The sequence below is a fragment of the Mytilus edulis genome, chromosome 9 (genome assembly GCF_963676685.1).
Source record: "Mytilus edulis chromosome 9, xbMytEdul2.2, whole genome shotgun sequence".
In the NCBI taxonomy this organism is placed as follows: Eukaryota; Metazoa; Mollusca; class Bivalvia; order Mytilida; family Mytilidae; genus Mytilus; species Mytilus edulis.
This window is the reverse complement of record NC_092352.1, coordinates 54,749,188-54,762,687: the sequence shown is the minus strand read 5'-3', so window position 1 is coordinate 54,762,687 and position 13,500 is coordinate 54,749,188. Positions and strand designations below refer to the sequence as shown.

The 13,500-nt window shown below is 33.5% G+C and overlaps 1 protein-coding gene across 2 annotated transcripts; it reads left to right on the top strand.

Moving 5' to 3' along the window:
- The first annotated feature begins 1,492 nt into the window (after positions 1-1,492).
- On the top strand, positions 1,493-10,693 carry LOC139488600 (troponin C-like). Of its 2 annotated transcripts, none has more exons than XM_071274324.1 (5): positions 1,493-1,664; positions 2,013-2,046; positions 5,271-5,414; positions 6,765-7,007; positions 8,942-10,693. In XM_071274324.1, the coding sequence occupies exons 1-5, from the start codon at positions 1,662-1,664 to the stop codon at positions 8,968-8,970; spliced, it is 453 nt and encodes a 150-aa protein (XP_071130425.1). In that variant the 5' UTR covers positions 1,493-1,661; the 3' UTR covers positions 8,971-10,693. The 2 variants fall into 2 exon arrangements, with proteins under 2 accessions (XP_071130425.1, XP_071130426.1); XM_071274325.1 differs by having other exon boundaries at positions 1,523-1,664; positions 9,548-10,693.
- The last annotated feature ends 2,807 nt before the right edge of the window (positions 10,694-13,500 follow it).

Sequence of the window (13,500 nt, the reverse complement as noted above, 5' to 3'; positions counted from 1 at the left end):
AGCGATGCAAAAAAAAAAATGTACTTAGCTTGTTAAAAAAATATGTTTATCTCGATCCAAAGAGGCCTATATGCAAACGTCTTCTATGCCCTTACTGAGCAAGCAAACTTAGTACACAAAAGGGTGCATAAAAACTGCAGTGTTGCACGTGAAGATTACATTTCACGCAAGATATGTGATATTGATAATTACAAAATCACATCGACGAAAAAAGAGATGAAAAATTTAAGTCAAATTTAAAAAAAAAAAAAAGGTCTTATATAAATAAAAATGGATGACCCTCCCCCAAGTGACTATGTAGCCAAGATGCCATATACGAGATGTGTTTCTCGTTTCTCGTTTTTTATATAGATTAAACCGTTGGTTTTCCCGTTTTACACTAGTAATTTTGGGCCCTTTATAGCTTGCTGTTCGGTGTGAGTCAAGGCTCTGTGTTGAAAACTAATTTTGACCTATAATAGTTTACTTTACAAAATGAGAGTAGGATGGAGAGTTGTCTCATTGGCACTCATACCACACCTTCTTATATTTAGTTGAAAAGCAGATCTCAAAACTTAGATGCACCTCACATTAAACAACGATTGCAACAACTCATTCAGGGACTCGTTATAGACATGCTCATGAAGGAGGGGGGGGGGGGGGGTGAGGGGTCATGAAAAACACGAAAGCACGAGGTCCAGATTTTAAATAAATGTAAATCCCGACATCCCGAAATTCGAAAAACGAATTCCCGGATCCCGAAAGGGTCAAACCCGAAATCCCGCTTAAAAACACCCGATCATGGAGTCCTGATAAAGGTCCTATCCCCCTCATGAAACAGAATGGTAAAGTTATTGTTATCCTGAGCATGTATGAAATATTTGTCACCGGACAACAATCGATTAATCAGATAACCATTAAGTCGATCACCGACATCATAAATTTTCAATACCTTGATTTAAATTGTGTTAATACCTAAAAGTTTAAAAGTGTGTCGGATAAGGTATTTTTTCCATATAATTTCGATTCTTTCTGATGCCTATATCGTGATCGTCTATTTGCTATTGGAGTTTTTTTTTTATCATAGCATAACTTTACTTTGAACAGTTCAAAAATATAATCCATATTTTCAATACTTAAATGAATTTTGGATATCCGAATACAAAAAGTTAATAAAAGCAAAACAAGCCCCCTCGGTATAGATAAAACTTTTAAAAACAATATTAAGATTCTTAAGACCTTACAGAGTGATAGACTCTTCAGGGTGGAGTCTATAAATAGAAGTATACTATACAGGGCAAATATGGTAATAAATCATATCTTCAAAAATCACAGTGCCGCGGTTGATGATTATATCATTGTATATGTTGAATATATTAATAATTTACAAGATATTTTTCCCCTGATATGTTTCTCTTGGAGATTTAATACGAAATTTCCATAATCAGCTTATATAATTAATCACATATTGAACAAACAATATATATACATAAGATGTTCCATAAATGGAGCCGGGTGATAGATAACTTACACAGCTGCTTAGCGAACGTGGATCAGATTGCACGGTGCTATCTCGCGCATGAGCAGCGGATGTTGATTGCTCTTCCTCGCAAACAAGATAATATTGAAATACCGTCAAATATTTGATCATATCAAAAAGTGGGAATTAAAGCCATATCAAAATGGTAAGTTATATTTCTGTTATGTTTTGATTTGGTTTTTTTAACCATCACACATGTCCATTGCCAAATTGCTGTCTAATAAGCAATACAAAACAACTTTTTTTCATAATAATTTAAGGAAGGTAGGGGATATACATGAAGATTTGATGTGGGTGTTAATGGCTACAGAATAGAAAGTTCATCTCCAAGTAGTAGTAACTGCATGAACATCTTTATGTTCAGGTTCACGAACTTTGAAATTAGTTTTAAAACCATAGTCGGAGAATTTCACTCAAATTGTGTCTATATACTTTTTCGTTGGCCCTATACAGATTTCTTCTTTATTGACATGCTATAAACTTTATGTTTCAGTCCGACTTCAAGGTTACGGAAAAACAGTTTAATGGTAAGTGTTCTTAAATCACAAGACTTCAAATTAACAACTCAGACTCTGTCCCCTCCCTAAGAAATGATGTTCCCTGCGTGCTGAACATCTTTGATGTTTGCCCTTGTATACAGTGGCGGATCCAGGGGGGGGGGGGGGTTCCGGGGGTGCGCACCCCCCTTTATTTTTGCCGATCAATGCATTTGTATCGGGACAAATGTTTTGCACCCCCCCTGCACCCCCCCTTTGCCCTGGGTTAGCACCCCCCCCCCTTTCGAAAATTCCTGCATCCGCCCCTGGTATAATGGTTATCGTGATAATTACGAATATTGAAACTGAGTATTATAGACTTTTGGTTATTCGTGGAAACAGAAACCGGCAAATCGGCATTTCACACATTCATATTTACTACAAGATAAGCAAAAATACGTGTGTTATTCATCCATATTATTGGCATAATTCCAAAAATAATGAGAATGTTGCATGAAAATATCCTGAAAAAAATGTTCTGGAATAAATTGTTTGAACAAGAAGCCGATTTAACCATCTGTTGACAAGAATACGATAATTCATTTATTGAAAGCTAGTATCAATGTTTTTAATTATAAAACATTAAATCGTCTGCATGCGATACATATGTTGCTGCCAAATTTGGGAGGTCACGTGGCAAGACGTGGAATGCGCGTGTTGTAATAATGAATAATAAATTGCAAAATGGAACTATTTTTAAACATTTTTTATATATTTTTTTGAAGTTGATGAAGCGATAAACCTGAAAAGAGGTTCACGAAGGTCTACCGCATACATAAAGTCGCGGAATGTTCTTTTACATTTAAGTCTTTCTCTTTGTGTTAAAAGATGAGAATAAAACGCGTAAATTTTCTGATAGTAGTACGTATAGTTGTAAATAAATAAATTTATCGATAAATGCATGCTGTGTGTTTTCTGCATCAGAGATAAGGAGAAACCGAAAAGTAATACACAATATGCATGATACGCGCACGATAAGCTTCCGTTTGCTGATAAAAACCAGACGTAAACCACTACATGTTTACAATACATAATTATGTTTAGATTATTAGCAATTAATGCAGTCGAAGGCCATTAATTATTCCTGTACATAATAAATTACACAGTAGATTGATTACTGTCGCTTATTTTCGGTATTACTAATTATCCCCAAGTGCGTTAAGATCACCAAAGGCGGTGGGGATGGGTTACGATTTTGTCCTCCCTTTTTAGCCAAAAATATTATTATCTAGATAAAATGAAAATGAACACTGACTTACTTTAGACTATTTGACTACAGAAAAGATCCGAAGAGCCTTCGATGCTACTTTAAAAGAGGGGCGAAAGATACCAGATGGACATTCATACTCATAAATCAAAAATAAACTGACAAAGCCATGGCCAAAAAAGAAAAAGACAAACAGACAAATACTAATACAAACGACACAACATAGAAAATTAAAGAATAAGCAACACGAACACCATGAAACAATTGAAAAGGAGTGCCTTATATTAGTTAATTAATAAAAGATAACAAGGGTGATAGGATAACTGAATTAAAACAGGAAAATAATTACTTCTAAACTTCTAGAATCTGGATTATCTCATAACGTGAAGAAGAAAAAATGCAGCTGTCAGTGTGAAACCACTGCTGCATAAGGTGTGAGAATGAGCGATTTTCCTTTCTATTTCAATATCTGTAATTGTAAAAGATATATCTGTTTTTTGAACATTGTTTAAGGCTTTAAGTACAATATTTCACATTTGAAAATGTTCTGTTCCATAATCGTAGTTTCTTTTGAATGCATGAAAATCTGTACACAATCATATCATGGCAAAATAACAAAACTTTTGCCTCGATCCTTGTTAAATCGAGAATTTTTAAGTTGCAGATGTCTTTAAAATGAACCAATACTATATCAATTACTGCTTACTCTTTGATTCTACAGTGAAGTTTGTTTTTTCATGTCACCAAATTTTCAAGATTTTAAGACAGCTCCACTTCCACTCAACACCAAAAGGGATGTGTTGTTTGTTTCAAGTAATGTTTGTAGCCAGGGGTTGGATTGGGTCTCTCACAATTCTGTATTCTTTAATTTTAGACCATTTTTTCTCTATTCTTAATTTATTCTGAGCAATATTGTCTTGTCAATATTGTTTTTCCTCTTTTCTTTACCCCCCCCCCCCCTTTTTTTTTTAAATTTTTCACCATTTGTTCATAATTCTCTATTCTCTTGCTATTTTGTAATCCCCATCCAGACCCTAATGTGTTGGCACAGTTAACGGTACGTAATATGTCAACTTGTTTAAACAGATAATTCATTTTCATACAAAAAATGTCAGGGTAAAAATAACCTATGGACCCGCAATTGCTGTGGTGCAACATACGCGATTATGGAATGTATACCGAAATGATGTAATATTACAAAGAAAACAGAGATATAGAGATAAATATAAAACAGATGTTGAAGTATCATTAGATCTCCCGTTGATAAGAAAATACTCATATTGTTTTAATCTTCCAATTCATAAGATAGGTGAAGCTAATTTTACAAATGAAGAATAAAAAAGTTCACATTGACAAAAAACGGTTACTAGAACTATTTTTATGAATGAATGAGATATATTAACGATATTAAAAAAAATGAACACTATAGATGTAATTGATGTATGTATATATCTTGAAAAAATACTTAACCCCAAACCGGAGTAATCACAAAATATGATATCACTCGTATTTGTATTTTCCGGTAATTTATACAGCACGTATTAAGAATGGGTGACCTTCAAATCTCCATGTAAAATGCATCTTTTTACGGCAAATGCATAAGAAAACCAACTTGCATGCATTGCTTTAAAAATATTCATGAGTTGACTGAAGAATGAATAATAAAAACCACACTAGATGTGGTCCGATGAAATTGATTTTATGGTGAACAGTATTATTTTCCAATCAAAGGAGGGTGGGCTTACGCCCTCTACGCCATCCACGAATCCTCCACTGTTTTAAGTATTATTGTTTATTCCCTTATACTGGTAAGTGCCCAAGGTGACAACACATGCAATATCCGGGGAACCAAAATCAAATTGTGTCTCGGATAATAGCACTTGTATGGTAGTTTCAATATAAAAGTCACTTAGTGATGTAATAAATTTTAAGTTACCCATGATACAACCTAAAATAAAAAGTTTTTCGACTTGTATCTGTTCATAATCTATATCAATTTTATTTTCAGATGCTCACAATACATTCAATTTATTCGACAAAAAAGGAAATGGACATGTATCAACAAAAGAATTAGGAAACATCTTTAAAAGTTTAGCTTTACAAATTTCTGCAGACAAATTAAAAGAATGGGCAGATGAGGCCGACGAGGAAGGTTTGTTTTTATAGTTACACAAAAAAGTAAGCCTATACATATTCCAAAATAAAATTAAACCATGCAAGGTTTTGTGGTATTGACCTCGGTGAGGTTTTGGAATTTGTGCCAGATGTTCGGACTCCTTGTTTTCTCCCATACGAAACAGGGTAAAATATTTTGCCCCTTAACACCCATTTTCTTTTCAAATAAGACTTCAATCGTTCATTAAATGTAAAAAAAAAATAACAGATTCTTGATTACTTTTCTTTCGTTTTGAGACTAAAAGAATACCAATGCAAATGTAAGGTAAAAGTCCGAGTCAGCTTTTCCCCTTCATTTTTTTAAAACTCAAATATCTCGAAAAGGAGCTTCATAACCTATCAATATTTTTAGCTTATTTTGTTCCATAAATAATGCTCTTTCGAATAATAGTATCAATTTTATATTGTTGATTTTTCAAATTTCACCTAATTACATCCTTAAAGAGGACTGCATCGCCCACCTGGCTCCGTGACTATATGTATGGCCAACTGAAATATCTGTCATGACTTGGATGATGTTATGACTTATGAAGAAAATGTACTTCTCATTTCTTTTTCTTGAAGTGCTGATATTTATATGTTTAGTTTTCAATTTTCCATTATGTTTTACCCAAGGGTGACAGGGGAATAAAGATTTGGTTCCATTTAGTCTTTTTCAAACCCGCAGTAAAACACTTTTCAGAGGGAGCGTCCGTTTGGTTGTGCGGGATGAACGAGTACACTGCCACGTCCGGTCAGGGGACGTTAATGACGATAGTGTCATGCTCTATGTACGTTAAGAATTCCTTAACAACTCTTTTAAGGGGTCCGTAGGAGACCGGTTGTAAGGCACAATGTCTGTCCCTATATATCCAATATAGTACACAAGTTTCCAGTGGTAATTCAAATTTACCAACCTGCATCCCGGACGGTCTCTATTGCAGAATCTACCCCTTATATTCATTGTAATTTGTTTCTGGTTCTGAATATGCATGAAACATTTGCCACTGGATATTAAGCAACCAAACAATATCAATTAGTACATCACAGGTTATTTTTTTGCCTTATATATACTTATATATGATATAATTACTCTGTCAGCAAAATGTTAGAACTAAAAAGAACCATACCAAATTAAAGCAACACGTTATAAATTTGATGCGTCAAAGGCCCTTGTCTGGATTTACCTTCATTAGGAACGCACAAAGCCGAATTTATGCGTATCTGATAATATAAAACTATTGTCTGTAGCCAATGTTCCCAATAAAACGATGGCATTTATATATTTAACACCATTAAACACATATGACAATTTTACAAAAAACAAACTGAATTTTTGTAATTACAGCACTTGGTTACATGGAATGGGAAAATTTTAAAATACTTTTTGAACGAAAATTGAAAGAAGACGAAGACGAAAGAGAGTTAAGAGATGCCTTCCGAGTATTAGATAAACAAAATAAAGGAACAATTCCAGTAGATGATTTGCGGTGGATTTTGAAAAGTTTAGGAGACGATATAACGGAAGAAGAATTAGACGATATGATTGCTGAAACTGATACGGACGGAAGTGGAACAGTAGATTATGAAGGTAAATCTTAATGCAGTCTGCTAATTCAAGACAAAATAAAACTTAAATAAGAGCTACTATCTACATTTAAAGAAAAAAATTGTCTGGAAGAACAAGTGGCCATTCACCCATATAGTATTCTCTCAGTTAAGTAGTTTTGGGTTCGCTGAAATGCAACTGTGTGATCGATACAGACATTTGCGGTGCCGATTAAATTTTTTATGTATTTTAGTGTAACGTTTTTATATGTAATATCTATATTAAATTTCCATGATTTTCATCAATATTCATCACGGGTGACGTTAAACAATCATGAAAATGGAGAACACGTTTATAGGTTAACATTTAATTCTGAAAACGTAAAATCAGAAACACAGAATTTATAACGTGCATACGTTATAAATACATAAACATATAATAATGAAACATAAACATACAATGACAATGTGAACACGTTTATACATAAACATTTACCAAAAAAATCAAAAACGCATAATAAAAATGTGAATACGATTTACCATACACATATATAATGCTAAAACATAACAAGTGTGGACACAGATCAGTGTGGATAGTATGGTTGAATGTTTGACCGTGTTTTCTGACAAAAAGAGTTCTCTGTTTTTTCCCCCATATGGTTCTTTATTAAACTGTTGATCAATGACAGCCAACCTTAACCAAGCATTAAACATTAGCAGTGTTGTTTATTTAATATTTTGCTAAAAGATAAATACATACGACAACGTGAATATATATGTTATTGCTACATTTTTTAAAAACGTAAACCATTATTCCATCGTGATTACACAAAAACATTAAAAACACTTATGGCAACTTGAATGCATTAAAACATAAAAATAATGACAATATGAATTCCCTAAGCATAAAATGTGTCAAAGGTCACGTCACGTCACGTTCCCTGTTGGCTTATCGAGCAATGAGGTTCACATAATCCAGAAAAGCTCTATTTCTTGCTCTTGCTCTAGAATTTCAGTAAAGGACGAAACAAGTTGAATAAACTTTTTTCAATATTCCATACCTAGAAACTCAAAGGGGGTTTGGGTTGTCCTATATCCTTCCTGTTTTATATCAAATCCTATCTGTTGTGAATATGTAGTTTATCCCAGAACCAGAGCAGGAATGACATTAAATTATTGAATTAAATGTACCATCAAAAACACTAACGGTTAACCTCTGTAAACAGAGGAACCAATTAAAGCTGCTTCTGTCTAGGTTTCAATAACATTAGTAGGTTCAAAAATATGCGATAACTTTGTTGACAACCATGCAACTGAAATCCATACCATTCCCCCTCCCAAATGAGAGCTTAGATTGGCACATTCGAAACTTTAATACACAACAAATACAGTTTACTGTTATCTAAATGATTATAGAAACTGCAGAACAGTAGAATGCTGTTTTACTTTAGTATCATCCAATCAAAAAAATAGAACTTTCATAAATGCGGGGAATAAGTTTTTTTTTATATTTTAGTTCAGGTTCCAGAGAAACACATGTGTGGTTTTTTTAATTCCATCATCTTCACATCTTATTCTTTGTGTGCTCTTGCCATGTTAGCAGAAGTAGAAATTATATTTTATTTATACCCTAGAAGTTCTATAGCGTTTCAGTTTGGTTTGTTTTATAGAAAAGTTGTAGAGTTATATAGACAAACGTTATTAGAAATTTGATTTCACAAAGTCAAAGTTCTCTTGGTCTTATTACTGCTTATTATAGCAATCTCTAAAAATAAAACATTTTACAAAAAGAACCATTGTAAATTTATAATATAGATATATATTGTTTGGTATTTGAATTTTAAGTGAAAGAGAACCTTGACGTTTATTTTATTAGTTCTTTATTCAAACTATAGTATACCTAATTAGAAAATATCACTTTATGATTAGTTGTGCATTTGCATGATTATTTAGTATATTCATTTTTGTTTTTTACAGAATTCAAAAGTCTGATGACCTCTGATTGAATGATTGTCACATGAGGGAGGGTACAAGTTCCGGTTGTTTGCTACACATGCACGCATGCGTGATTCCAACTGGTCGCCATATATCAATATTTCGTAGAAGGAAGTCATCCTGATCAGTAAAAATATCCCACGTCATATTTGAGCAATTGTCAGCTAGAGACACTGCTGCGTGCCCCATCCTCATGTATTTCAAACAATCTACCTTTTGTATGAGAAAAAGTCGATGTTTATATCTTTAAGATGATTGTGTCTTCCCATCATTCCATATTTAACATGCGCACTAACTGCCTGCTTCATTTCTTGCTCTATATGTCTGTTAGAAAGTCTACTATTGCTTTTTGCATTATGAGCTAACAAGTTAATAATTGCTTGACACTGACTAGTGTAATATATACAAAATAAATTAACATGAATGATACTCATCGGCAGATTCCGTATCGTAGCAAAACGGATTCAGCCGAAGTTTTCCAAATAATTATTTCAACACCGCAATACATTGTCAGGCTAGTCTATCCAGCGTTATCTGCAGCTTGTCTTTGGCGCTGCTGAAATATATTATTTCTTCTATTAATTCCAGAGTTTTATACACTGATGATGGGTTGAGCCGGACGATGGAGAAAAAAATCCTTGCCACTTAATTCGACGTTCCATGGAAACGGAATATTTCGAATAGATTTAAATTGGTTCTCTGAGATTGATGTATATTTTTAAAACATTTAACGTCAATTACATCTAATTGAATCGGATTGTTTCTTTTTCCTTTTCACAGAAAAATTGAAAATTTTCATACACAATTTTTGGTTACTTGTTGAATGATTGAAATTCAGTTGTATACCGAACAGTTTAAAGGGTAAAGGAGTTATCTAGAATAATTACTAACACGAAAAAATTTGATAGACTTAAAATATAGATTTAGCAACAGATACATGTATGAATTAAGAATAGAATAAATAAACATCTTTCTCTAAGGCCAGTTTTTTGTAAATGTTTGTTAAAAGACGATTAAGTGTGTTTTAATTGTTGTTTTATATTAAAATTTATATTTACTTGATTGTATATATATATATTTAAAAAAATTTCCCATCTACTTGTACATCAACCATTTTCACTTGTATGTATTAAAAGTCTTCATGTTCCAATAAAAATGCATTTTGTATATCCAATTTAAGCTGAATTAACCATGCCATTTGATGCTTGGCGTTTAATTATCAGTGATAGAAATCTACTTTATAATTGCACCAAAATAATTTCACATCTTAAACACAGAACGATGCACTTTGCATGAACAAGTACTGCAGACAATTCGCACGAAATCTTTTACTAATGCTTTTTAATATATATGAAAATTACTTCATGTCCGTGTTAGTCTTTCAGAGTCTCTGTAAATCTGGAGAAAGTTCAGTGCATCTTATTGGTCAAAATACCTTTTTAATTTATAATTTTGACCAATCAAGATGCATTATGAGTTAAATTTTGATTAGTTGAATATTTCATGATGAACATATTGCACCAATCAGAATGCTTGTAATTCCACCTTAGAATTCCAGAGACTCATGCAGATAATTGGTGATGTTTCTTAACGTAGTTGTATTTTGTTAATTTGGGAAGACCACAATAAATTCTCAGAGCAAATGTTGTATAACAATGATAATTTATAAAGAGTTCCAAATATATTTATGTCATGTTCTCCTGTGACATTATAATAAAATTACCACGATGATAATATTGTTGTCTTTCTATTTGAACAACATTGTCAAATACTTCAGAAAGAATGTATGTACTGGTAGATTCCTCCGTTATTCTGAGAACCCCTCGAGAGCTGCGAGGGTACAGTGGAATCCGTGTATTTGTGAACAGGACTTTAATAGCTGTGATGTAATTGCACATATATCAGTTCAGACAAAATCCCGAAAACTGCGGATCAATTTCTTGTAACTTAAAAAAATACAAAAAATATAGATGGATCCAATACATCTGTCATTTTCGAAATTGATGTAAGAGCCAACCTGAAAGTAAAGACATGATGGATAGATTTATTTTTAAATGATCATTAGCTTATATTTCAACAATCGTCAAGCCAAGAGCAATTTGTGATATGCATAACAACCATATTTTATACTAAACCTATTCTCTACGTCTCATTTTGAACGCTCTAGCCCAAAGAATGAGTCGTTAGGAAGACATGTTAATGGTGTTATCCTAAACAAATATTATTGTGATTCAGATGCTCTTTCTCCAAAATGACACATGTTTAGCTTAAATGCAGCCAACGCCAATTTTAAAGTCTGGTTTAACCTTGTATGGGAATATCCATAAGCAAGGCTACATTGAGCCCGACAAAGGCAGTCTAAAGGCAATGTACTGCTTTTTAGGTCTGCATGTATTAGGGTTTGAATGGGGTTAAATGATTAAAGAATAATGCCCTTAAAAATGAAGATTAGAGAATAACGGGCAAAAAAAGGAAGATTAGAGAAAAAAGGGGTTAATTTTTTGAAGATTAGGGAAAAAAGGGGTTATTTTTTTAAAGATTAGAGAAAAAAGGGGGTGAAAATTAAATGTTTACAGAATAACAGACCCCCCCAATCCAGACCCTCATGTATCTTTTGACAATTGAGGTTCATGAAATGTTTTGTTTTGTTTGAGTTTCTCTGTATTATTAATAGATGTACAATAGACAAGCAACTGAAAGTTAAAGACGATAGGTTTAAAACAGGAGTGCCCACTTTCATGTTTATTGATATTTCTGTTTGTATTCGGAATTACAGGCACTTGTCTCAGAATTTGTTTCACTATATAGATATAGGAAGATTGGTGTGAGTGCCAATGAGACAACCCTCCATCCAAATAACAATTTTAAAAAAGTAAACCATTATAGGTCAATGTACGGCCTTCAACACGGAGCCTTGGCTCACACCGAACAACAAGCTATAAAGGACCCCAAAATTACTGGTGTATAACCATTCAATCGGGAAAACCAACGGTCTAATCTATATATAAAACGAGAAATACCTTAATATAACACGAACATTTTTTTCTGAGACAAGAACCTGTGTTCGAAAAAAAGAAAATATAGGATTAGCGCAAATGAAACCGTCCTCAAATACCAGTATACTTCTTTGAAGTGGTGCATTTATACATTCCGCGCATCAAAACTGGCACTCTCTCAGCATGGGTTTTACTGCATGGTGAATCTTATACAATATCTCTGTCAACGATTCGGGTTTGACAAATAGAAACACATGTGTGGTATATGTCAATGATACAGCAATCCAACATCAAACGGTAACATATGACGTCATTGATTTTGGATGAATTGATTGGTAATTGTTTTACACCGCAGAGGCACCAAAGGGCTACATCGCAGCGGAAACTACCAGTTTATCATTTTATATATCTTAAATACAGCCATTGAATACACTAGTGTGGATCTAGCCGGCGTTAATATTCATGAGGCTAGCCGTCAATAATATTCATGAGATCAAAACCGCGTTCGATGAAATGTTTTGGGTAGTTATTAGATTGTGACAATAAAATAACTTTTGCTGTTAATATCCATTATGGTTATGCTATTTATAGCAATATAAAGTAATTAGGAAATAGTAAGCCAATAGGTGTCTTCTGCAAGGTCCGCGTCATTTAAAATGAAAGTAAATAAAAAGTTTAATTGCATTGCCTCACACAACACAAAACAATTATGAACATTAAAATGTTGTTATTATTGAATCAATGTAAACTATAGTAATTAAAACAAGATGATTAAATATAGGGTAATAAAATGGAATTAATTGTCATATGGGCATTCCATAATCTGTTCGTTGTCTACAAATATAGTCCAATTCTAAAACTAAAATATACAATACATACGATAGTATCACACAATTAAAAAGATCAGAAAAACAAGAAACATAGTTTATTGAAGGAATATAATAAACAGAAAAATAGAAACTGTCAATTACTATTTCAATGACATAATTCTTCAAAATTACGAAGATCAATAAGAGTCTTTAATCTCAACATTACCAGTCCATTTAATTGCCTCTAAAATGGCCCATAGCACTTATGCCCTAGACCCGTACGAGTTAGTCAGAAAAGGATAAGGGGGGTACCCTGGTATATCACAAATTCGAAAATGAACTATTGCCGGCTGGCCAAACGAAGAGATTCTCCACGTGGGCAATGATACCAGAGGAAGAGGTACTTATTGCCTTTAAAATGGCCCATAGCACTTATACCCTAGACCCGTACGAGTTTGTCAGTAGAGGGTTCAAAGGGGGTATATGGTATCCAGGATACAACGAATTCGAACTGAACTATTGCCGGCTGGTCAAACTCAGAGATTCTCCACATCGACCATTATACCAGAGGTAGAGGTTGGTATTGCCTCTAAAATGGCCCATAGCACTTATGCCCTAGACCCGTACGAGTTAGTCAGAAAAGGATAAGGGGGGTACCCTGGTATATCACAAATTCGAAAATGAACTATTGCCGGCTGGCCAAACGAAGAGATTCTCCACGTGGGCAATGATACCA

What these genes read in the sequence shown, in the direction of transcription:
- LOC139488600 (XM_071274324.1), top strand. An exon ending in AGATGAGGCCGACGAGGAAG is followed by an intron (nt 5,415 to 6,764) that starts GTTTGTTTTTAT and finishes TTGTAATTACAG; the next exon opens with CACTTGGTTACATGGAATGG. An exon ending in TGGAACAGTAGATTATGAAG is followed by an intron (nt 7,008 to 8,941) that starts GTAAATCTTAAT and finishes TGTTTTTTACAG; the next exon opens with AATTCAAAAGTCTGATGACC.